At 45.9% G+C, this 26,532-nt stretch overlaps 1 protein-coding gene across 6 annotated transcripts in view; it reads right to left on the minus strand.

Annotated features, from left to right (window-relative positions):
• ZNF236 (zinc finger protein 236) overlaps positions 1-26,532 on the minus strand; it is a 2,444,547-nt gene that overhangs the window by 501,092 nt on the left and 1,916,923 nt on the right. For all 6 annotated transcript variants that reach the window (XM_069620724.1, XM_069620725.1, XM_069620723.1 and 3 more), the window contains 2 exons: positions 25,293-25,438; positions 24,954-25,197 (listed from right to left, as the gene is read on the minus strand). In XM_069620724.1, coding sequence (XP_069476825.1) covers positions 24,954-25,197; positions 25,293-25,438 — 390 coding nt within the window. The remainder of the gene's footprint in view (positions 1-24,953; positions 25,198-25,292; positions 25,439-26,532) is intronic.

Genomic DNA, 26,532 nt, shown 5'->3' on the forward strand with positions numbered 1-26,532 from the left:
CACTGTGAAACAGTTTCTTAAGGAATTAACATATGTTAATGAAGCTGAAGAGCAGTTTGTCATCACACGTCCATCGATGTGTAGGCCCAAAGACATATGGGGGCCCTTCAGAATGTACTTGTGTGACATGATCCTAGAGGAAGATGATACTGTGTGACCCTGATGTTTATACGATATGTATTTAATTTGACGTTTCTGCATTGTGGTAACGATGTAACTGAGCTATGTATCTCTTGATCACTAATAAAAAGAGTTTAAAAATTTTTTTAAAAAACTAACTTTTTCTTTTAAAACAGAAAAACCACATGAACCATAAGCACACAGTCCAGGAACCCAGTCCAAGATGGGGCTCAGAACAAGCCCACCCCCATTAATGTCCTTTTTATCCAAGTACAACTCTCCTCTTTCTTTGCTGCTGACGCAACAAGATAAGTCCTATTTGTTACATGCTAGTCCTTTCTTCTGTGAAGGGTTTTTTTGATACGTTGTTTCAGTGTTAAATTGTTTCTCTGTATGCCTTTATAATAACGTTCGTTTGTTCGAACGTTGGGGAAACTTTAATTATTATTGTAGCCGCTCTGCGTGAGGCGTTCACCTCGCCTCAGTCACGCCCAGAGTCGGCCCTTTCTTCCTCCTCCCCGCCCTCCTTCCCCTTGAGGGCTTCTTACTGTTCGCCTGCTCGGCGAATTATATATTTGCTGCAGGATGCTTGCGCTTCCCTCCCCTGCCTTTTTCGCGCTTACTCGGCGCTGGACATATTTACATAAGGAGCTCGCCCTGTGAGGAGCGACCTGAGTGCGTTACCGCTCCAACACACCTCATATGCAGAGAGGTTTTTCTTGGGCTCTCAACGTTCGTCTGCTCGGCGTTCGGTGTGTGTGTGTCTGCCACAGGCAGCAGATAAAAAATGTATAAATTTTGTGTGCCTCACGCGAGTTTGCTCATTATTATTCCTGCTTATTCGTTTTTTTCTTGTTTATTGCCTGCTTGGTCCTAGGTTTTACCACTGCTTATTTTATGTCTTTATATATATTTATATATAAATACATTTCCACAGACTTCAGGTGGAGCTTTAATAGGTCTGCTTGACCTTTTTTCTGTTTGGTCTGTGACACTTGGGTGCTTTTTTTCATATCCTATTTTGTCCATTGTTACCAACCATGCAGTCAGTTAAAGGGGCAGAAGGGGTTCCTTCAGTGGATGCCAGCACCCAGGTTAGGGCGGCTTCAAAGAAAAGTGATCGGCTTAATGAGGATTCTGGAGTGAGGGGGTTAGGGGAGACCTCCCTGGTTCCACCCCCGTTCATCTCCAGGGCTATAAGGGATTCCATGGATTCGGCTCTGGTGAATTTAAACTCAACCTTAGCCTCAGCATTTGACAGTCTAATTAATAAGATTGCCAACTTCCATCCCAATCCTGTTCAGGACCCTTCTACAGTGCCCAGAAAGTGCACAACCAAATCTAAACATTTTCAAGGGCAACTAAGCCCGGTTCAAAGTTCTCTCTCTTCCCCTGACTCCCCGGTTAGAGCCTTAAAGAATAAGTTCGGTGAGGGTGTTGCCCAATCTTCAGCCCCAATTAGGGTGACTTCTACCCCTTTATCATCCCCTGATTCCTCTGACGATTCGGATTCCCCGCCCAAGAGGCGTAAAAGGAAGGTGTCATCTGTGGGAGTATCCCAGACTGCTGAGGAGCAATTGTTGGACGACAGTGGGGTTCCATTTTTTAACCCCTCTCTCATTCAGCACCCTAGATCAGCGGAATGGCGTCCTTCTGAGGCAGTCTCCTCATGCCTCCATCAGTGGTTTAGGAGGCCTCTTCCTAGCGAAGACAGAAATAAGTTACGTTCAGAATGCCCCCAACCTTTTATTCCTGACAAGGTGGCAATGACCCCAGTGATCGATCAGTCCATGGTGGCTTTCCTGTCCCAAAGGGGTAAGGACCCAAAGAAAGGGGTTGACGGGGCACTTCGGAGTTGTCAGGACAGGCTGTTGGACATGCTAGGGCCCTTGACCCAAATATTCGAATTGGCAGACGAGGCTGCTATTAATGAATCACAAACAGATGTCCAGGCGCTCAGGGGCTGGGTGCAGCGTTCCTTTTGCCTGCTCGGCAATTTTAATTCCGGTATATCCAAGGAGAGGCACAAAGCTCTCCTTAGGCGCATAGACCCCAAACTATAGGATATGGCTGAGGCAGAGGCTGGGCCAAAGCTCAGGGAAATCTTTTTTGGGATGAGTTCATTAAGGACCTCTCAGCTTATGTCCATACCTTTACGGCATTAGACAAGGCCCAGGCAAACTTTAGAAAGGTTTTTGCGCCTACAATTTTTGATAAGGCTGGACGAGGAAGAGCCCGCTCTTCTGACCAATCCTCTTTCAGGGGCTCTACCCGGCCACAACAATACACCTCTCGAGGGGCCCATCACTCTTCCTCTGCTCGAGGATCACAGACGACCTTCTATCCCCAGAGAGGAACTCAGTGGAGAGGTCGGAATGGCAGAGGTGCATGTAGAGCGAGGTCCACTCCAGGTATTGTCTCGTCTCATAAATGTTTCTTCCCACAAAGGTTTGGGGGGCAGGTTGGTTCGATTTCTTCATCATTGGGAGGGTCTCCCCTGGGATCCATGGGTCTTACAGACGGTTCTGGGTTTTCAGATACAATTCTATTCCCCTACATGTCAACTCTCGCCGCCTCCTCCTCTTGTGTTCAATCAAGAGAAGCAGAAGCTGGTGGACGCAGAGATTCAAGAGCTTGTTTTCAAGGGTGCGGTGGTCCCGGCCACATTCAAGGCTTCTCAATTGCTCAGATCGATTTTTCTGGTTCCAAAGCCCGAAGAGGGTTATCGCCCCGTGATAAATCTCAGAGCCCTCAACTCATTCGTAGTCTATCATCATTTCAAAATGGAGGGCATTCATCTTCTGAGGGACACCCTTCTCCCAGGGGATTGGATGGTCGAGTTGGACCTCAAGGACACATTTGGTAGTCCCTGTCTTCCCCCCGCATCCGGAGTTTCTTCAGTTCTTTTGGGGGTGGGGGGTGTCGCCTTTGGCAGTTTGCCTCTCTCCCGTTCGCCTATCATCAGCCCCGTGGTGTTTCACCAAGTTAATGAAGCCAGTGATGGCCTTCCTCAGGTCAAAGGGGATCAGGAGTATAATTTATCTAGACAACATTCTTCTCCTAGCTCAGGATCTCCGGATTCTGCAGGGTCAATTGGATCTAACAATCTCTCTTTTGCAGGATCTAGGGTTTGTACTAAATGCCAAAAAGTCCATATTTTGTCCTACTTAATGTATCCAATTTCTGGGCTTCAGTATAGATTTGGGGGGGGGCAGGCTAGGTCAGATTTCCACTGGGGGGAAATGGTCAGATCAAGAGAAATTGCTTCACATAAATTGCCTAGAGTTGCTGGCAGGTTCCTTCGTGGTCAAAAGCCTTCTCAAAGACCAAGGGAATTGCTGTGTCCTCCTTCGGATGGACAATGTTTCAGCAGTTCGATATATCAATCACCCGGAGCGTAGGGGGGACCCGCTCGAAGGCCCTAGCGGATTTAGCAAGGGAATTCTGGCATTATTGCCTGGACAGAAACATTCTGCTTCAGGCAGAGTATCTTCCAGGAGTAAGCAATTTGGTGGCAGACTAGAATTCCCGTTACCTTCAGGACAGCAGCGATTGGACGCTGGACAGGAGTATTTTTGCATTGATTCAGTCTCTTTGGGGTCCCATTCAGATAGACCTCTTTGCCAAGTGTCTCAACTGCCAGGTTCCTCGGTGTTTACAGTTGGAGACCGGACCCCCTAGCTCTGGCGACCGATGCGTTCCTCCAAGACTGGTCGGGTCCTCGGCCCTATGCTTTTCCTCCATTCTCCATGATAGCCAGGGCTCTGGTGCAGCTGCTGTATAATTTCCTGCTTTCCTGGAGTTGGCTGTGGATGTTCCTTGCCTTCTTCCTCTTCACCCCCGGCTCCTAACGGACCAGACGGGTCTCCCTCACAGCCTGGTCCTTCGAGGTCATCTTTCCCTTATGGTTTGGAAGATTTCAGCTCTTCCTGGTGCTTCAGAGGCCTTTCGCAGGACTATTAGCGTCATCAAGGATTCTTGGGCATCCTCCACCAAGGAAGGGTATTCATCAGCATGGGCCCGCTGGGTTAGCTGGTGTATGGTTAGACACCTCAATCCCATTTTTGCTCCTCCAGCAGACATAGTAAACTTTTTAGTGGAATTGTTCAAGGAGGGCAAAGCATATAGAACAATTAAAGGGTTCAGATAGGCGATATCAGCTGGCCACGTTCTGGTTAAAGGGGAACCGGTTGGGAAACATTTCTTGGCCAGAAAAGCCCAGAACTCCATTAGAGTTAAGGATCCTCCTAAAGCCAGGTATTCAGTTCTGTGGGATGTTAATAAGGTGTTAGATTTATTCATTGCTTGGCCTCATAATCAGGAATTATCCCTGCAACAACTTTTTTCAAAGTTAGCAATGTTGCTATGTCTTGTCTCCATTAAAAGAGTGTCTGACATTAGAGCTCTTGATGTGGACAACAAGATATTCTCTCCTCAGGGGGTGACTTTCTTTGTGACTAAGAGAACTCAATGTATGATTTCTTCTATTTCTTATCCGGCGTTTCCTGAGAATAATAAATTATGTGTGGTACAGTGTTTAAAATGTTTTGAAGCTAAAACAGTAGAACCTCGTCCCCCAGGTTCCTCTCAGCTGCTTATTTCATACCGTAAACCTTATAAGGCAGTGTCTTGAGTTACTCTTGCTAGATGGGTTAAATGGGTTATGGAAGAAGCTGTTTTTGACATTTCTTCCTTTGGAGCTCATTCAGTTAGAGGTGCCATGGCATCTAAAGCACCCTTCCATGGGGGAGGTTTGGAACAGATCCTAAAAGCAGCTGATTGGTCCAGGGAATCTACTTTTATCATAAACGGATTGATCATGTGGTTTTCAATGTTATGCAAGGGCTTCAAACTTGCATAATATGAGCCTCCTTGTCGTGCCATAGAATACCTAATCCCCCGTACTATCGTGAGTGGCGGTTTAGATTCTATTAAAAACAAGGAGGCGAGTATTAAAAGGTGCTAACTTTTGTCTCCTTTTTTCAGCTTCAGGTTGATCACCTTCAGAAAACTGAATCAGTGGAAGATCTCGAGTCTGCGCCTTGTGGAGTTGGGTGAACTGTTTCTTTGGTTGGACTGCAGACCTTTGTTTCGCTTTTTAGGGCGTCATTTCCAGCTTCAGAAGAGGAGTTGTACTTGGAGAAAAGGACATTTATGGGGGTGGTTTCATCCTGATTGATTCATGGGCTGGTTCTGAGCCCCATCTTGCACTGGGTTCCTGTACTGCGTGCTTATGGTTCATGTATTTTTTCTGTTTTAAAAGAAAAAGTTATTGTTTTAACAAAGTTTTTTTCTGTGCTGCTATTTTGTCAGTAGTAAAGATTGAAAGCATAATACTCGCCTCCTTGTCTTTAATAGAATCGAAACCCCCACTAACGATAGTGCGGGGGATTAGGTATTGGACTTCCTTAAGAAGCGGACGGCAACCACAGATTCATGAGAAGAGCCCTTGGGTATTTGCTCGTGTGAAGTAAACAGTTTATTTATTCTTACACTTTATTTGTTTCTGTTTGCGTAGTTGCACGTAAATGTTAAGAGACATATTACGCAACTGATTGTTAATAGGAAAATATTAAAGCTTGTGATTCAGCACTACCAGGAAAGAGTCAGCACTTGCTTCCTATAAAGAAAACCTGTACAGAAGAGCTTTAAGAGTTCAAAGGCTTATACTACAAACATTCAGATTAAGGATTGTTGGTGTACAGTTAAGTTTTTGGAGTAAAAGCTTTTCACTTGAAAACAAGATATTTTTCTTAGCCCTTTTTAGCTAAAGAAGATTCGTTCCAATCAGAAAGTCATCTCCTACAAGATCCCTCTAAACTATTGGTTGAGGGAATTCAGGTATGGTGCACTAGTCAAGGGGAGCAAGCGTTGTGCAGATTGCTGGTGATTTAAGACTATTCTAATTTGTTCTTTCTCTTCCCTGCAGATATTCTTCAGAGTCAAGGACAGGAATCTGAATCGTTTATTTTATCCACTTCCCCTTTGCTTCGGGGGTGTTCCGGGCTCAACTAGTTTAAAAGTGGTTAAGAGTGCAACGCCTTTGTGGGTCTGTGGGGTTCCGCAGCTCCCAAGAACAACTCAGCAATACACAGAACCTGACCAAATGAAAGGCCAAACACTTTACTCCTCCTGAGCTGCTATGAACTGTACGGAGCTCACAATGAATGTTCTGGGGCAAATGATCAGGTCATTGAGAGTGGAGTTGAGAGCTGCACATAGGGAGAATTCAGGTTTAAGTAAGAAGGTAGAGGAGTTAAGTGATTGGGTGGCCCATATTCAGGAGGCTTCAAGTTTTAGATCCTTCAATGCTGGTTTTAGGGAGATACAGGATCCCCCCTGTTTTGGAGAGAGAGGATCAGGGGGCGGTAGGTGGTTTAAGGACATATTTTATACCCGTACCTCTGGTCCCACCTGAAAGGTTTGGAGGGGAGCAGAAATGATTTCAAACCTTCCAGAATTGTGAGCGGCTTGCCAGCAATACCAGTTTTTAGCAAAAGATCAATAGTGTTCCAATTACAAGATGGAGCCAAAGTTGGTAATGTATTTCTAGTGTCCACTGCACTAACATCCTCCACCAATAATCGCTTTACATTTTTAGAATTAGCTGCCAAGTCTTCCATCCCCATAACAGGAACATGTGAATCCACATTTGATTAGTTAACAGCAGCTTGTGGCCGTAAAGGTGATAAGCAATTAATCATTGCTAGAGATAACTGACTTCTTATTCTGGGTTTCATCAGGACATTACCAAGTGTCCAAAGGCCCTTCGTTCTCATCAAGGAACGCTTAGAACGTTTTCCTTTCTTCGATTAACACTTTTTTCTAGCACCTAGTTGCCCTTGGAGGAAATGCACGATACATTGGTAGATGGAGTATTAGCCAACGCACCAGCATTTTTTTCTATGACTATCTCAATTAGCATTTTGTTTTTTTTATTCCTCTTCCTCCTTCGCGCTTACCGTCACAGAGGGTAGAAGGAGAAACACTTGTGTTGTCTGAAAAAACGACCTTCCTTTGGGAAACATTCAGTTCCCCTGAGAGAACTACCTCCCTCTGAGATTGCAGTGAATGAGTTTCTTCAGTGAAGGTCATAGCATCAGACTCTTAGACCACAAAGGTACGCGAGAGGGCCAAATCTACCGGTTTCTGCTAATCAGAAGCATTGTCATTAAAATCACAGTTGGTCATAGACAAAGTGTTGGTAACTTCAGTAGAGCGGTTCTTAAGCACCATATCATCAATTTTGTGAAACAATTCAGCTGAGCTCTCTTTGTTCTTTAACTATTGCTGAGCATAAAATAAAAGTAGCTTTAACGGTTGAAGCCAGGGACTACTCTGTCAGATTAGTCTCTTTAAATTCAGGGTAAGAAGACCAGATAGAAACATTGTAGAAGCCATAAAGTTCATTAGCGATTTTTGATAAAATCAGGCTACTTCGATAAGTTAGTGCCTGTTATGGTGCCATGATCCGAGTGTAAAACAGGAGAAACTCAGGATTGAATAACCCAAAGACTCACGATGGAGGTTATAACAAACATTTAAGAGAATTAGGGTCTATGGGGGACAAAGAAACGTTCTACATTTGTGACGAAACAGAAATAGCGCTGCCAGTCAGCATGTCATCAGAATTTTGCTGAGTGGATGGTGGAAAGAACTCAGTAATTTTACCTTTTTCCGAAATAGAACCCACAATTATTTTTAGACCAGTTTGCCTGGGGATCCTTGGAATAGCTTTGTCAGTACTGGAATGTGATTAATTTCCTCTTTTACATGAACGCTGAGCCATGCTATGCAAATGATACACTTTCTGTTTCGCTGCTTTCCATTTTACCGGCATAGTGGGACAATTGAAACATGAAGGTATTAAGCAACAGAAGAAAATATTTAAAAATGTTTGAAGTTGGAGGGGAGAAAAATGTGTAGAGGGTGGACTTACCTCAATAATATGGTGGTCGATTGAAACCGTCCACCTTCCGACAGCAGCCAGACAGCTTGACTGTACTTTCCCAAAGAACTTCTCCAACGCACGTGGGTGCTGATTTTATGCTTGGCTGACGTCTGCAACCACTCCTTCTAGTGGTGTGCCACCAATGATCTCTGCTTTAATGCCAGTAAGACTGTGATTCTCTTCATTGGTACACCTGCTCCCTCCTTTCCTGTTGCTCTCTGGCCAGCCTCTCTTGGCCCTCTTCCTTCTCCCACCTCTGAGGCTAAAAACCTCAGGGTCATCTTTGATTCCACTCTCTCCTTACCTCTCTGACGTCGCTAAGAAGTCAAACTACCAGCTGCACCTCCTCAGAGGTATTTGTCCCTTCCTCTCCTTCCCTCAGAAGCTCACTGTCTTCAGAGCTCTGGCTCTCTAGGCTGGACTACTGCAACAGCCTCTTTCTAAATCTGCCTGCTTCTACTCTCCTGTTAGGGAGAATTCTCTGTAAGGCTAATTTCCCAAACCTAGTGAGTCCCCCAGCAGCTTTGCTGGATTTTTGGGGTTTATTTTTTTCTCTCCTGCTAAGAGTGATATTCTTTTGCTCCCACTCTTAGACATGATTTGAGGTGTTCCTTTAACTTTACATGTGTTTTATGGGCTATGGGGTCTTTTACTCCATAGGGTCTCATGTGTTTTTTTGATGTGGGTTACACAGCACCCTCCGTGCCGTAACCCAGGGGTGTCGTAGCGAGCCCCCAACATAGACTCCATACCCTGGGACTGACTACTGTCTCACAGGGCGTGTAAAGTCACCATTGGCTTTGCTAGTCCCAAATTATGAACAGAAGCCAGTACAAACCATCATATTGTGGACGTACTGGTCGGGGCAATTCGATTGCCCCGGGGTCTGTTGTTCAAGGGGGCACGTCTCCGTCCCCCCTGATCGGGTTTTGGCTGGTGGAGGTGGATACTACTTTTTATATTCGACCGTGAATATATCTCTATGGGATTTTCCCATTGTTCGAGGCTACCAACTTTAATTATTTAATTCTTATAGCCTCGAACATACCGCCGGTTTATTTATTTAATATTAATTCACCGGTTGGTATTTTTTGCCAGAACTCAATTCTAAAATGGCGTTTGTGTTCTCTTCTGTGACTCCAACCCAAGTCGAGCCCTTTGTTCCACTTTTTGGCGGGCTTCTCCACAGAAGCCTCCAAAAGTGGTGCCACTCTGTCTGGGTACCACAGGGGGTGTGGGAGGGGGTTTAGGCACCCTGGACTGAGTTACCTTGGCAACTCAAGTCGCACTCTTGTGTGATTGGCCCAAGTGGTGAGCCGGCCGGCTCACCACTTAGCATGTTTGATTGACAGCTAGGCTGAATGAATGGGGGTTTGCTGCATAAAAGCAGGGCTTTGGGGACTGGAACTTCAGAAGTCGCCACAGGACCTAAGAATCCGAGGAGGGAGAAGCTGAGCTGACCTGCAGCGACGACACCACCGGTGGAGCCCTGCTAAACCGTCTCAGCACTTTTCCCGACGACAGAGGAGATCTCCAGTCCGGAGAGTCTTCTTCCTTTGACTGGTGGGGATAACCAGTTTTGCCTTCTTTTCACCTTCCTGGAGCATCTCGTGGCCGCCTTGCCCGTGCCAAGCACCCCGGCAACCGGAATACCATGGTTTACCACTACCGCGAAGAGAAGGGTAGTACCTTTTAACCGGAGAACTCCGCGGCTGGTTTCTTCCCTGGCAGTGCAACGACCTTCATCTTTCCTCCATGGCGAGTCCTCTTCTTCCTCTGGACGAAACACCGACTTGCACCTGTTGCCAGGAACAACTGCCCCAGCTGGAGCTTCCTTCACACTTAAGGTACTGTGTCCCGCCTGGCTTGCCTTGCGACAGATCGTTCGGGGTGACAGTAAAGCCTCGACTTTCTAACCTGGGCTGGCCTGGGGCAACCTACCTAACTTTGCCTGACTTTAATTTCAACCTTTTTGTGCAAACTATCTACAAGACTCTTTGGGCATAAGCCCACTGTGTGAAACTGGACACCTTCTGCTTGCTCTCTCCAAGAGTGGGCCTTGCAATTGACTTCCTTGCTCTCCAGTAGAACTCTGCCTATCCTGCCTTACTGTGGTTCTTTGTAAAAGTATTGAAACTTGTGTGCTTCCTTAACTCTGCCTTTTTTCCCTCCCTTTCTTTACAACTTATTAGAGTGTCATCTTATGTTAAGCGCTCACCTCCGTCTGAAAATAAGTAGTGTTTCTCATCAAGACTTGTCTAATAAGTGAATAGGGTTGTATATATATGATAGTGACTGTGTGCTGAAATTACTTACCTCGTTTTTGCTAGTGTAAATTACAAGTGTGCTTTTAAATAAATAATTATATACTTTTACACCAAAGCTCTGGTCAGTGTTCGTTTGTGCTACTGTGTCTCTGTACCTATTGTGTATCCTCTGCATACTGCCTAACTCTTCTTGAGGGAAGTCTGACTGCTCAGCCACCAAGTGAATCTGTGTGGTACAGACTGCTACCAAGTGGGTTTACTGCCAAACACCTGTAGTCTTAAATATTGTGCAGTGGTCCCTAAGGGAACTGCACAGGTTTCTACCTAACATCTCCGCCCTGTGCAACTTATCCAGAACAGGACTGCAAGACTTGTCCTTGGCCTCAAGCCCAGGGATCATATCTCCCCAGGACTGAAATCTCTGCACTGGCTCCCAGTGGCTGCAAGGATTAAGTTCAAAACCCTCTGCATTGTCCACAAGGCCTTCTGGGGACTCGAGCCTCAATATCTCCAACTCTCTCTTCCTAAATATCTTCCTTCTCGGGCTCTTCACTCATCCGCCTCCAACTCCCTCAGGGTAGGTCGGTGCTCCAACCAACGAGTTGGTGGTAGATCTCTCTCTTCGGCTGGGGCCTCCCTCTGGAACAGCCTCCCTGAAACTTGAGAACCATCTCTGGTCCCGGAAGCATCTCAAGACCTTCCCATTTGCTTCTGCTTTCTATCCTCCTCTCCCCTGCTGAACTCCTGAATGAAATTGCATTGGTCACCATGCTATACACTGATCTCGGCCTCAGGCCCCTCCCCCGCCAGCTGCACACCTGCACTGCCTCCCGGGCAACCCCTGCACTTTGGGGCTGTTTATGTGTCCCTACAGTCCCCACCAGCTCTTGACACTTGATGTCTGCACTTAGCCCTGCACTTCCCACTAGCTGGCCGCACTTTTACCTATTGTTTTTATTTACTCAATTTTTTTTACTGTTGATCCTATGTATTGCCCTCTCCCCTCCCACTCCCGTGCACTTGCGCAATCTCAATGTCACCTGGCCTAGTAAAATCATTATCTCCGTCTTCCCTCTGTTCCTCCTCCCTTGTCTCGTCACGCTTTGAAACACTTGTGTATTGGCACGTTATAAATGCCATATCATATGCTGTGGCAGGAAGGGAGGGGCAACAGTCCAAAAAGTAACTGAATTCCAAGAGCATCAACAGAATTCAATTCTCACAGAGATTAACAGCCTGCTTGATTGCACTGCCCAGAAGCACTTCAACTACTGCAAACATTTGATGTACCTATTTTTCCTAGGAGTGGAATTACTTTGTGTTGTGAGCCTAGATGTAGTGGGACTTTTGGTGGCCCTCTGACTTTTATGTCCTAGAGGGTTAGCATGACAGTGACTGTCTTTCAGTATTGCCACCTGAGTTTCTGATCATAATTACTTTAATTTAAGTTACTGTTGCCAAGGATCGTCATCTAGTCCCCCTTATTATGCTATATGTATATTTTAGTGTTAGGTGTGGGTTAGGTTTTACATGACCCTTACTCTTTTTTACATACAATATGTCTATCAATGTATGTTATGTTTCATTCATAGAACTTTTTTTTTACCTAATAGAGATTCTATGTTTATTTAGATATTAAAGTGTACATTTTCAGTAAAAGGCTCTAGAGGGTTTACTGTGGTTATCTGTGTGAATTGGATGTACTTCTCCATCAGCCCTCCTCCGTTAGTCCTCCTCCATCCGTAAATTAAGCCGGACTTCTCTGCCGCATCTGCTACCCTTGCAGGGTTCTGGTGTTTCCTTCTAGTGGGAAAACATGAAAGAATGTAGGGTTGTGTTAAAGAAATCTCCATTTAAGTCTTGGAGCCATGTTGTTTTGGAACTGAATGGCATTGCGGACAGAGACACCCAACAAATGGTCAAGAATTGTGTGTTCTTGATACAGAAGTCACTTCAAAAGAACAATGATGACAGACATTTAACCACCTAAAAGCAGCACTGAGCTCAAACCAGCACCCCAAAGAATGCTCGAACATCACTGGCCGCAGAATCAGTAGATCTATGTCCCAGTTTAAAAATCTCAATTTAATTTCCTTGTGGCAATGCATTTACCCTCAACCCCCTTTTTTCCTTAGATTTTTATTGAGCTTTTTCAATAGGAAATACAGTTTCAACAACACTAGTGACGTTAAACATTCCATTATCCCCATCCTATGATCCTTCCCCCTCACAAGAGCTACCACCACAGTCCGTCCATTGGGACATTGAAGCTAATAAAAGAGACCACCAGATGAATCATCACTTCCTGGTGCTAGCAAGTCTAAATATCTTTTCTGTAAACCTCGGATGATCCTCACCAACACAATCGGCCAAAGGAGTCTCATTCCCGCTCATACAATTCGGGTTAGTAGTTAAGTTTTCCCCTCCCTCTTGCAGTAAAAAGGTACTCCACTAAATCAAGAAACTTTCCATATCATCATTAATCATGGCAGATAACTTATCATACGTGAAGATATCCCACATTTTAAAAACAGCTCCTTCTTGGTAGGAGTGGTCTTGTCTTTCCACTTCTGAGCTAGGGCTACTCTACCAGCTCTCAGCATTGCTTCCACATTTTTTGGGATTCTCAGGGTTTCTGAATCAGTGGCTGGGGAGGCTAACAAGATCTGGAGGAGGCATAAGGGGGGAGCCAAGCCGACCAAGTCCTTGATCCAACTGAGGACTTCAGACCAATATATCTGCACATTCTGACACTCCCACCACATGTGGTACCATGTTTCCCGCTGTCCACATTCCCTTGGTCAGAGTGGGGAGGACCCCTTAAACATATTGGAAAGCCTCACAGGTGGGTGGGGGACGGGGGAAAAATGGCAGGAGTGCAGGATCTTAAAGTTATGCTCCATGGCAGACGTGTACAGGTTCCCTGAGAAAATGTACGTATGGATGTTTCTGCATGTTTCGTCTGCTGTCTCTTCCCCTGCCCTTTTCTCCCAAGTGAGCCTGAAGTATTGCCTCCCCATATCCGCCATGACCGGAACCATATAAATCTTAGAGAGGATCTCATTTCTTGTTGTGGATTCGCAAAAGATTTTCTCCAAAGGGTTAAGGGTTTGAGAGATGTCAGTATGCCATTTGGGGTTAGTCAAAATACCCTTCAAGCACAGGTATTGAAGTACTTTCATGCTGCACCCTCCTAGGACTTTTACTAGGGGTTTGTACTCAAAGGTGTTCTCCCTAAACAGTTGGGCTACCCTCCCCAACCCATCAGACCACTGCTGCGTATTCCGGAATCCCTTGTTCCCCAGATCAAAAGGGGCACCCCACAATGAGCTCAGGGCAGAGGGTCACAAGGAAAGAAGAGCATTTGTTTTGTTATTTTTCAATAGTCCCCTTAGCACTGATAGAGTTGGGTGGGATCTGACTTGGTGCAAAATCGCATTGGGATGGGTCCACAATAGGTCCTGGACTTTCTTCGGGTGGGCTTGTATATCTTCTATAAATGACCAGTAGGTCCTCATGTTGTCTCTCAGGTGCTCCAGCATAACTCGGAGCTGCGCTGATTTGAAGTATAACCTGAAGTCCGGGAGACCAAAGCCCCCAAACTACCTAGGGCGTATCAGCATGGCGTACGTAACACTGGGCCTTTTCCCCCTCCAAATAAACTGGTTAACGATGGCTTGTAGTTTAAAAAAAAAAGGTTTCTGGCAGGGGAGAAGGGATGGAAGCAAATAAGTAAAGAAGGCGAGGAGGGAGAATGTTCATTTTCATGGAAAACATCTGTCCAAACCAAGAGAGGGTGAGGGAGGCCCAACGCAGAAGGTCTAATCATAATTTTTCCAGAATGGGGGGGTAGTTCGCTTCTACTAATCAGGACAAATCACTGGGCAGGTTAATACACAAATATGGGGAAGATGAGTTCTCAACTCTCATCACACAGTTTGTCTGCCCGTGGTAACCGTCTCATCTGCCCCAATGGACATCACACTGGACTTGGGGAGGTACATTTCAGGCCAGAGAACCTACCAAAGTCCTGTATCTGACTCAAGAGTTTGGGAAGGGATGTCGATAGGTTTTTTTTAGGTAGCAAACAATATCGGCAAATAGAGCTTGAAATCTACCTCACTGCATTGGATTCCCATGATCTCCCGGTTTTCCCTAATGGCGATCACCATCGGCTCCATGGCCAAGGCATACAGCAAAGGGGAGATGGGGCAGCCCTGCCTTGTCCCTCTAGAGAGGTGAAGGGGGGAGGAGACATCACAGTTAACAGCCACCTTTGTCGTGGGGCCATTGTACAGCGTTGATATCCACCGCCTAAAACTCATGCCAAGCCCAATTTTATGTAAAACCCTACCCATGTACTGCCACTCGACTTGATCAAAGGCTTTTTCTGAGTCTATCGAGATCAAGAGTACTTCCAGCCCCCAACCCCTCACCTCATACATTAGGTCAATGGTCTTCCTTATATTATCTGCCCTCTGGCGCCCGGGATAAATCCCACCTCGTCCCCGTGAACCAATGAAGGCATCTGATGGGCGAGTCTGTCATTATTTTTAATGTATGTGTTCAACAGGGAGATGGGCCTATAGAACTGGCACTGGGCTGGGTCCTTACCCTCTTTTGGGATTACCACTATCAGCTGCCAACATGGACTGTGGGAGGATCCCTGTCTCTGGCGCGCTGTTGAACAGTTTGGCCATGAAAGGTGCAGGCTAGACTGAAAACTCTTATAAAAGCACACCGTGAATCCGTACCCCCCTTCATGGCACTAATTGTGTCGATCACTTCCTGGGGCATGATGGGTGTTTCCATGGGTTCTGCCTTCTCTGGTGGGAGACATGGGATCGGCAGAGTCTAGGAATCTATCAACCTCTAAACCGTCCCCTTCATACTCTGAGGTGTAAAGAGTTTCAGAAAATGATCGAAACTATGCTATCAGCGGGTCCTCAAGCACTTTTTCACCTCCCGGTAAGCAGATCACGTCCACCATCCTACTCCTCCTCTGCTCTCTTACTCTCCACGCCAATATTTTATCGGCCTTTTCACCTTTTTCCATGTATTTCTGCTTCAAATGTGAGCGTTTTCCCTCTGTTTGGCCGACAATGAGGGCCTTCAGCTTGTTTTTTATATACTTGCAGTTTCACCCATTGCCCTGGGAACATTTGGGTTTTCTGTTTCTCCCCTGGCTGTATCGATTCAACCCCCCCCCGCCACGCGCCCTCCCACCCCCCGAGATCCCTCCCCTGGCGATCCCTCTCCCTTTTTCTTCTCGCACCCCTCCCCATCAGGACACCCATTATTGTGGCCTTAAATGCCTCCCCCGGACCCCTGCAGTCCCAACCTCCCTGTTGTTGTTGATCTTAAAGAATTCTATAACCGCTTTCAGAAGTGACTGGGCGAGTTCTTTGTCCCATAGAAACCGGTCGTTACATGTCCACCTCACGTTGTGCTGCACCCATTGGGGGACCCCTACCTGGACTCTCACCAAGTCGTGATCGGACCACAGGACTACCTCTATGGCTGTCTCGCTCACACGCTCCATTACCTTTGTGTAATATGTAAAAAGCGGGTCCTGATCAATTTCGCTCGTGTATGTGTCTGTCACTCCCAATTCTATGTTTACTTTCTGGAAGCGCATGGAGGACATCCGTTGTGCTCTAGTTATAGTACAGGGGCCTAATCTATTTTCATCACTTTCGGGGTGCAAGACCATGTTGAAGTCCCCTCCTATTATTAGCTAACCGTCAGCAAAGGTTCGAATTCTACCCTTAACCGACTCTCAATACTGGTCTTGGGCCTCATTCGGACAGCATATCCTTTGATAATCAGACCTCGCACGTTGAGCAAACCCAGCGCCAGTGTACTTTTAGTATTAGCCATCGGAGGGGGCGCAGTATGCAATCGTACATCTCAGATTTAGCTTTTTGGTACAAGCTCCCCCCCCCCGCACCCCCTTGCCAGGCTCTCTGGCATCTGCCTAAATGAGGTTAAATTCCCACCAGAATGGACCTAGTGTTTGGTAGCTTGCAAGACTTAAACTTCCCTTCAAAGAACAGCACTCTCCCAAACTCCCCCACCCGCGCCCCTGGCACAAGAGCCACTTGTGACATTTATCACAGCGTTGGACCAGGTCACTCTTTCCTACCCCTCTACCGGGCCTGTGTAAAGCAAACTGACTCCTCTGAACCCGCCCTCAGACAGCCCGTGTTCGATAGACTTATTCAGATCCCCCCCACCACCTCCAAGGCATCAACCAAGAAAACAACGATTCCACAGCAAAGCATTAGTCTCAACCTGGAGGCCATAGCTTCTCAGAAAACATTAAGCTTTGTTGTCCCCATCCTGGACTATGAAGTACCTTGTTTCACCCTACGGGGGAGGTGGGGACCGCAGGTTTCACAGGTGGGCGCTGGTCATGCCAGAATTTATGAAAGGAGTCCACCAGCTCATGGATAGTTTCCGATGTAAACAATTCCTAGGGTTCCAGGTGGAGCATCGGGCTGCCGACGTCTCGTTGGAGGGATAGGACGGGGGATTTGCGGCACTCTCCTACGCAAGTCCCTACCGTGGCTCGGCGATGGGGGGACGCCGTTTGTGAACTTCAGCGCTTCTCTGGGGTTGTGGTACCCCCGTTCCAGGGGACCAGGGGTAAGAAGGCTATGGGGCATCCACCTCCTTCATACCGGCTGATCCGGGCAGGTTTCTGGCTGGCGTGACAATACCAGAAAGGCTGCTCTGGGGACATCCCGGACCACTCACCACCTCAGTGGGTGTTAGGGAGAGTTCTCACACAAGTGCTAAATTCCCTCTACCTTAGAGCCCCCTCCAGCTCTAATGCTATATTTTGGGGCTTTGAGCTTTTCATTTTCAATGTGTTTTACTTTTGTCTTCTTTGGATATGGAGTTCCAATGGAACTCCATAGGCATCATCTTTTTCTGTGCATCACACAGCACCTTGAGTGCAGTGGCACAGGGATGTCTTTTAGACTTCCCAAGTTTTAAATACCTTCTCTGGGACTGACTACTGTCTCCCAGAGCATGTAAAGTTAAATTTACTTTACTAGTCTGTTTAAATTTACTGACCCACCCCACACTATCTTCCCATAGAGTGCTGGAGGGGTTGCCTTGCTTCCCCTGAGTCACAACACTCATGTAACAGTCAGATGTTACCCTTTCTTACTTTAAATGGCTGGTGGCAGTGGTTTAGATCAACTAGCGTGATTTTTCCCGACCGCTAACAACGGTAGCTAAAAATCGGGTCAGCCATGTTTTTCAATATGGCGACCCAGACCGGTCTGTAAAAACAGACTCTTGTCATCTTTTATCGCCATTTCTTTTAGGAAAGGTCCTTCGTGTGTTTGTCTCTGAGCGCCAAACCAGGTTTGGTCCCTTTGTTCATTGGCCTTTGGCGGGCTTCAGTGCTGAAACCCTCCTCTGGAGCCTGAGAGTCTGGGATGGACAGGATGTGAGGGAGGTGCCCGAAACTTCCTGTGCTTAGTCTCCTAGGAGACCTGAATGCACTCTGGCGTGATTGGCCGGCTGGCTGTCCAGCAAGGACAGCCACCTTGCTGTGTGCGTGACAGCCATGCTGGAATGAATGGGGTAAAATTGTTTTAAAAGCAGGCCTCTGGGACCTGGACAGCAGAGTCGACCACTGGAACGAAAGAACCAAAGACGAGCTGAAGGAAGGGGACTGCTGCAACTCCTGGACAACTGGTGAAGCCTTGCTGCAAGTCCGAATTGCCCGAAACTCCATCGACAGAGAAGCCCTTCAAGGTTAACTTCTCCCCTTGATTTTAGGGGTCGCGGGGGCGGGGGGGAATCACAAACTCTTAAGCCACCTGGACACCATCCCCATCTGGAAGAATTTTCATCAGAGTGCTGATGAAAACCAGATAGCCAGAGGGAAGGAAACTAGCTCGTGGACTTCAAGGCACTCACACCTTAAATCGACGTCTTGCTAAGCTTTTGGCCTCATCCCTGCGCAGTGCAGGAACCTCCTGACGTCCTCTTTGTCCTCACGACTGAAGCTCAGGAACAGCGAGATCTGCACGAACTGCCAGGAACAACTGCCTCAGCTACAGCTTCTTCATTAACAAGATACTGTGCAAACGCGGTCCAGAAATCTTTTCGGCCATCGAGAAAGTGCGTGAAAGTTACCTCAACCACGAAGGCTTGTTCTTCCCTAAACATTCGTCAAACTTTTCGCCTAGCCAAATTCTTCTAAACTATGTGGCAACAACTTAACCGTTATCTACCAGAACTGTGCTGTCCTATACAAAGACTCTGAACCATTGACTTTGGCCCAGGCCTATTGAGAAGAATTGCTGGTTGTAGTTAACTGAAACCCTTTGCCCTGCCTATGAATGTATTTGCGATGTCTATTCTTATAACCTTGTCTTTTTACTCCTTTAATAAGTGCCATTTTGCTCCCACTTCAGGGGAGCTAAACTTGTTCATTTACTTATCGGTTGTATTTTTGAGGTTTATTAGTGTGTGATATTGAGCTGCTTATGCCAGTGTAATGTTTTCTAACTGACAGAGTAAAATGTATATTCTTTTACCAAGAAACCACGAGTGTTTGTTTGAATCACTGTATTAGTTGGTCCTTTGTGTAACTTGTTCTACTGGTCACTTAAAACTCTTGAGATAAGTCTGGCTGCTCAGCCATCGCTACCACTTTACTGTGTAGTGTAGGCTTGTACCAAAGGTGAAATTGTGCTTACACTTTTAGTCCTAATTGCATGTAGTGTTCCCAAAGGGTATTGCATGTGATTGTGCCTAACAGTGGTGAGTTCTTCAAATGGGCGACTGGGCCCCGGGGTGTCGCCATCTGCATCCCTATATAGGCATGAGTTCCAGCAGGGGGGAAGGCTTGGAGGTGGTAACCACGATCCTGATCCAAGCACTGTCCACTAGTTATCTTCTCACAAGCGCAAGTCAGCAACTGGGCCTAACTGAAGGGATTCTATCAGGTTGTAGGTGGGTGGCTTGATTGGGGCACTTGCAGGACAGTGTCAGGAAGCAAATGGGGCTCTCATACGGAGCTCCCACTGCCCCTCTAGGCCTGCTGTATGCTTTACCTGATGTCCTCTCGCTGGCTCGGAGGGACGATTAGCTGCTTCACTCTAGTTCCTTGCCTTTCCGGGGGTGCATATCCACCACTTTCTCTGGCGTCTCGGTCACCCTGGAGGGCACCATTCCTTATCCCCCGACAGGGGGTGGGAGGTGGCAAGCCAGGCCTCAGGGGGTCTCCTGCAAAAACACCCTACACTGGGCAGGAGGCAGCCCAATGGGGCGCCGAGCAAGAGGGGGCGGTCGGGGAGACCGCAGCTGGTGGTTGAAAGGAGGAGATCCACTGCCAGTCAGAAGGTGCCAGTTCAGTTGCCGCGCAGCGTTGGCAGTCACAGTTCCTTAGTATTGGGCAGTCTGTCCAGTCCCTCGTTGTCGGTGCAGTGGAACTGACATGGGCGGCCTCTCTGCATGCATGCCCCCCTGGGTTGCAGAGTGCCGTGCAGCCCCCTGACATTCAAATAGTTATGTGAGGGAGGTTGTGGGAGGTTTCCATGTCCTCCGCTAAGTGTGGATAACGCTGCCTGCAAAGGTAATCTGGAGCCGCCTCCAGCCTACCTTCTCACACGCTCTGGGGAGGCTTGAGGTCTCGTTGCGGCTCGCCGAGCTTCAAAATGATGTTTTCTTCGGTCTCCCGGGGTCTTGAGACTCAGGACGTAGACCGGAATTGGCACCCCAGCTTCCAACACCCTCGGGGGGAAGGTAGGAGGGGGGCTGGGGTTTATTATTTCACTCGTGGACTGTGTTGGGGGGGCTATCCACGTTATTCGGCCCATTGGAGCGGAGCAGCGTTCAGGGGCTTCACATCGGTGCACCCCCTGGTGGCCAATTGTACTCTCGCTTCTACTACATTTCCTCCCCACACAGGATCCATTCATGGCAGACCGTCAACGTTCTTCAGAGTGGTTATTTTATTATTCAGGCTCACAAAGACTTTCTTCCACTCTCACCATCCTATCACTCCTTCCTTCAACTCTAGACAACTTTAAAGTGCCACTGTGTTCTATAATAAAATACTGGAAATCAGTGAATTAAATAAGGATTTTGATAAAGGATGTGAGCGCACAAGCATAATAAGAGCTCCCTGCTGGTGGCATTCATGCACTGTGGAAGCCAAACTAAAGATTATTCATAGAAACAGGTGAATTTAAATAAGCAGATCAAATACATAATGACACCAGTCAAGTGGTTATCATTCAATATTTCAGATATTTAATCCCAAAACACATCATTACTGTATGAAGAACGAGCGTTATAAACAAAACCAACTTTTCTAGGAGAGATGTCTTTAGCTTTTACTACACTTGAATTTGGGATGAAAACTTAAACATGAAAGGAAAACAGTATATTGATGGCATGTGGGAATTCATTGGTTTTATCAAAAAAGCAACGCTAGACGTCTAGTACTTGTGTCACTTTGGCAAGAAGTTGTATGTGATTGCATTATTTAAGTGGTGTGTACAGCACAGGATGCAGAGAAGTGCTTTATAGTGACAGGGTGGGAAGAAGTGCAGTGGGGTATAATAGAGGGATGTGATCTTCATTGTGAGCCTGGGGGTAAGTCATGAGGGTCCGTTTTCAACCAGCAAATGTGTGTGGTAGAAAGCAGCAGGTGACAGTGTAAAGAGGTCCACATTCATGGCATGCCCTAGGGCTGCAGTCCTTGAAATCCAGCTGCTGAGACAAAAGTGTAATATGGGTAGGTGCAAAGCACTTTAGTTCCAGTGAAGCCCTGGCACGTCAGCCATAGGGGCCTCAATGACCTGGATCAGGAGTTCTTCAGACTAGTCAGTCAATGGTGAGGGAATACAAACACTATTCATCGTTTCCCAGGCCAACCATCAAGGGACATGCAGACAGTCTTCAGTGAAGCGACTGCTGAGTGTCCTAAAACAGTGATGTAACAAGGGTGAGGTCTGGGATGGGGTCAGATCAGAAAAGCTTTCTGGAAAAGGCAGTCTTGAGATCCTTCCTTGCAGCCTTAGGATTGTTAGGATATTCTTCTAAGCTGTGGGGCTGGCCTTTGTAAATCTGATACCACCTATACATTTCTTGTTATATTTGGCTATGCACAGGAGGTGGTGCTGGCTTGGCTGTTATCAGGTTTTTTTTTATTACATTACATTTGTTATGCGCACTATTGACCCTCGGGCATAAAGGCGCAGACTACAGAGAGAGACATATCACCGACAAAGAAAATCTCACAATAAAAAAAAGAGGTCCACGAGGCCTAAAAGGAGATTTTGTGAGATCCCCAGTCTTTGATGCGCTGACCCATCCCACGTCCCTTGTGGAGTCCCTCAAGGATCTTGTGTATCTCCCACACTCTACAATGTGTTCACAAAACCACTCTTTGATATCCTTGATTATCTGGGTGTCTCTTACACTAATTACGCGGATGACACCCAGATACTCATCCCTATCACGGGTGATTTTGTAACCGATTCAAAATCTCTCAATACAGTCTACACCGTCATCCAGGCCTGGATGGCTAATCACGGGCTCTGCCTTAACGACGAAAAAACAGAGTTAATTATTCTGGGCTCCCAAACTAAACTTTCGAAACTCGACTCCAACTATAAATCCTTCACTATTGACGGAAATGACATTAAAGTGGCCAATGTCACCAAAACTCTAGGAATCTACCTAGATTCCACACTGTCCCTCGTTCGACAAACTAATGCAGTTGTCTCTGCTTCCTCTTACACCTGCAAATTGATCACAGCCTGCAGACCATTCCTGACTCCGGACAACTGCCTGACCCTCGCGAGAACCCTCATCCTGTCCAAAATCGACTATTGTAACGCCCTCTACCTTGGGACCAGCCAAAGAAATCTGGACAAACTCCAGGTCACGCAAAACAACGCCATAAGGGCAGCACTCAACATTCCTAGACGAACCCACATCTCCAATTTTAGACGCAACATTCAATGGTTACCTATTTCCCATCGCATATCACTCAAATCACTTGTGCTCACACACAAGGCTCAGAACAATGCAGCTCCTGCTTACTTAGTATCACGCTTCTCGCAACACACAGCCATTAGACCATTGAGATCCGCCCAGATCCACACACTGGACATCCCCAGATTCAAACTACGCTCGGCGGGAGGGTCGAGTTTTCCTGTCCTTGCTGCCAAGCTCTGGAACTCACTTCCTAATGCCCTAAGGAACATCCCGCACTGCCTCGAATTTAAAGCCAAAGCTAAACTTTGGCTACGTGAACAAGATATCTCACTTTCCACCACTGCATCCTGCAGCGGCTAGTGTTTGTTTCTGCACGGCGTCTGCACTTTGTCACTCCGGCTCTTACATCTGCCTAACGCGTTTAGGTTCGCCTGCCTGGCGATTCTACTGTAATCTAAACGGATCTAACGTATACTTTCTTGCTACTTGCAATTGCTCACAGCTTGTACCCTTCTCCTGTAACCGGGTGCTGCTACTTTGCTGTTAATATCTATGTTAATATCACCTGTAACAGTATACTGTATCACCCCTGCTGTAACCTGTAACCTCCTTTCTGTAACTTGTAACTTCCTCCTAAACATGCGCCCGCAAGCCTCTGGGCAAGGTGCGCAATATAAATAAATAAATACAAATACAAATACAAATACAGTCAGATGACGGTACCATAGCCAGTATCCAACTTTTTTTTTTTAGAGATGTCAGGCGAATAAGAGGGTCTTCAATTCCTTCTTAAAAGTGAGGAGGAGTGCCTCCTCAAATTTATGGGAAGATTATTCCAAAGTGAGGGGGCCTTCACATTAAATGCTCCCTTTTCCGCCTTTGATGTCTTACATCTTGGCTGTATGATCTGGTTTAGGGAACCCGATCTCAGAGATCTTTGGTTACACTTCTCTTTTAAGTGCTGTTGTAGATACGCTGGCATTATGTGAAGCCTGCATTTAAAGACTATAACTAGCACTCTAAAGTTATTCCGGGATTCAATAGGGAGCCAGTGCAAGTAGCGTCTACCCTCGGTTACATGGCAGTGCCTGGGAAGCCTAAGAACTACTCTGACCGCCCAATTCTGGGCGACCTGAAGTCAATGCAATTCTCGTTGACTGATGCCCAGCAAGAGACTACAACAATAATCCAGCTTAGCACTGATTATTGCCCTGGCAATTGTCTCAGCACTTTGAGAAACCATGGGCCTTAAGTGAGCCAGCAATTTAATGTAATAAACTACCCCCCGCCACCACAGACCAAACATGTGCTTTCATGCTTAATTTCGGGTCCAGTATTACTCCTAATAGTTATGTTTTTGGTAATGGAGAAATGAGGTCATTTCCCAAGTTAAATGCGCTATAGGCTTGATTTAAGTTGTTGAGCGCCTTAGAATTGCCTACAGTCAGCAACTCTGTCTTGCTACGATTCAGAGCTAGGGAGTTGTCGAGCATCCACTTTTCAATCAGTGCAAATACTCTATTAACCTCCGCCTCATCATTTTTATGATGACCCGTTAGAATGATGACACATTGGGTGTCATCTGCATAATTGGAGAACACAACCCCCTCCTCCTGAAGCATAAAAAAGAGAGGTGCCATGAAAAGATGGTACAAACATGGAGACAAACTTGCCCCTTTTGGTACCCCGTAAAGGACAGAAAGAGGAGCAGCTTCGGCAGTCGATGAGCAAACTCTACTTGTCCTGTGCTCCAAAAATGAAGCGATCCACATAGCTGCAGAGTCAGAGAGGTTTGCAACCTCCTGTAACCTTGGGATAAGGATTGAGTGTTCGATTAAATCAAATGCCGCGGATTGATCTAATGAGATGATCTGGGACAAGCCACTTCTATCCATTACCCCCATTAATTTGGTTTTCAACTCCAAAAGAGAGGTTTCCGTCCCGTATTTCTTCCTAAAGCCTGACTGATTCGGATGGAGAATGGGATGGAGATCCAGGTAAGCCACTCTATCCAAGATCTTGAGGAGAAAGGGCGTATTGGAGATGGGTCAGAAATTAAGTGGATTGTCCATAGCCAATCCCGTTTTTTTTTTTGGATGGGGGTGACCATAGTTGCTTTTAACTCATCTGGTACACTACCTTCTTTTAGAGAATCATTTATAAAAGTACAAACTGCTTTAATGAGCCACGGTGGGCATGTTTTTATTATCATCGAAGAACAAGCATCTCCTCTACACTGAGATGGTTTATACTGTGGTGTACCAGTTATGTTCCTCAGATGTATATTGCACATTTTTGTCAGTTAGCCCAATGAACAGTGAAAAGGGTGATACACTGATACACATAGTCGGTGGAGGCTTTTTTTTTTTGGCGTGAATGTGCAGTTCCTCCTTTTAAGGCCTATGATTATCCATAAGCAAGAAGATGCTTTCTACGTTTCATATGCTGTATGGTTGTGTACACTGATACCTTGAAAATGCTGTACCTCAATAGCCAGAAAAAGAGAAATCAAACAATGAATCAAGAGATGCTACAAGTATGCATTAAACAGTATTTGCACATTACGTTGCCACAGCTTTTACTGGGTAGACAATGGAATCTATAAATGACATGGTGTTTGTATTAATAACACTTACCAGTATTATTGGATGTTAACATTGAGCTATTATCGGTCAGCGACCGTATTATCAAATTAGTAGATGTCCCTCCTGCAGAATGCAATGACAAGCCTGTCAGTGGCTGTATAACCATATTAGCTGGCATTGCACTCTCTGCTATTTGCAGTGCGCTGGTTTGCTGGGATGCATTGGGATCACCTGTGAGTTGGTGCGATAGCAGGCTGCTATTTTGTAGTGTTTGTTGCAAAATACTGGGATCAATCTGAAAAGAAAAACAATGATCAAGTAAAGAATAACTCTGCAGTGTCCTGCAAAGATGACTTGTTTTTGTAGATAATCAATTATGAGATATTTTACCTGCAGTGTGATATTATTAATACTGGAAGCATCAATTCCAGAAATTTGAACATTCTGTCCAACCAGGTTAGCTGCCAGCTGTAACTGGATACCTTCAAGTGTGGCCAGACTTCCATCAGTCAATGACACAGTTAAGTCGCCTCCGGCTGTCAAATAAAGCAACCAGATATTAGTATAACTTTCCATTTTATTTTTACCCGTTTATTTACAGTTCAGTATTCCAATGTGTTACATACCCTACGAGAACAATCAACTATGTGAGAAATCAACTTCCAATGTTAGTTTCTAAAAAGGAAAAAGGGACATTTGTAATGCAGCTTCTTTCTAAGCATATTTTGCAAATGATCAATTTGGAATCCTTCTGCTAGGATGTATAACTATTAGCATAGAAACTTACTGGCAGGGTACCAGACTGACCTTTCATGAAACATTTGCTACCACCATTATCAACAACCACTCCTCCACACATCTGCATAAAAACGTTGTCTCTAGTGGGGAAAATAGCTGTTACAAATGATACTTGTTTTATTAGCATTTATACTTCTATTATTTTACTATTACAGAGAAATATTTGAACACTATCCGAAACATACAGCATATATCTATGTGCTTGTGTTTCTAGGCTTCCCCACTACTTCCACACCTGCTGTGTGAAGGATGAGAAGAATGTTTGTGTCTTGAGGGAGGAATAACACACAGAAACAAAGGGGGTCGGGGTACGAAGGTCAGTGGGGTGGAAGAAGACATTACAAGGGGCATTGGATAGATTAGTTATCTTTGGGCTGAGTAATGCGGAGGACACAAGTGGCATCAAAGAAATTCCCATAAGTATTTGCACAAAGCCGAAATAAGCGAAATGAATAAAACTTCCACGAGCAAATGCAGCAGGCATTGAGGCAATTGACAGTATGAAAACATGTCCCAATGTCGCATATGGCCTTCATAATTCACAGAAACGGGGAGACAGTTCAAGGGTTTTTATTTTTCCTAAATCAATTAAGATATTCTGATTTAGTCCACATGTTAGAATATTGTTCAACATATGCATTGTTAAACAAATCGCACCGGCCTGGTAAAAAGGAGGGAGGAATAAGTTATTTAACTGTAACTCTTGTTCTCCAGGATTGTTATTTTTCATAGATTAAATATGCTGTCAAAATAGTCCCCATAGTCAGGGTGGGAATGTTCGGTAGCGTTAAGCAGTTTCATAAAAAAACAGAAACTGAAATCATTTTAGTGT

The sequence above is a fragment of the Ambystoma mexicanum genome, chromosome 5q, assembly GCF_040938575.1.
Source record: "Ambystoma mexicanum isolate Mex_15411 chromosome 5q, UKY_AmexF1_1, whole genome shotgun sequence".
NCBI classification, from domain to species: Eukaryota; Metazoa; Chordata; class Amphibia; order Caudata; family Ambystomatidae; genus Ambystoma; species Ambystoma mexicanum.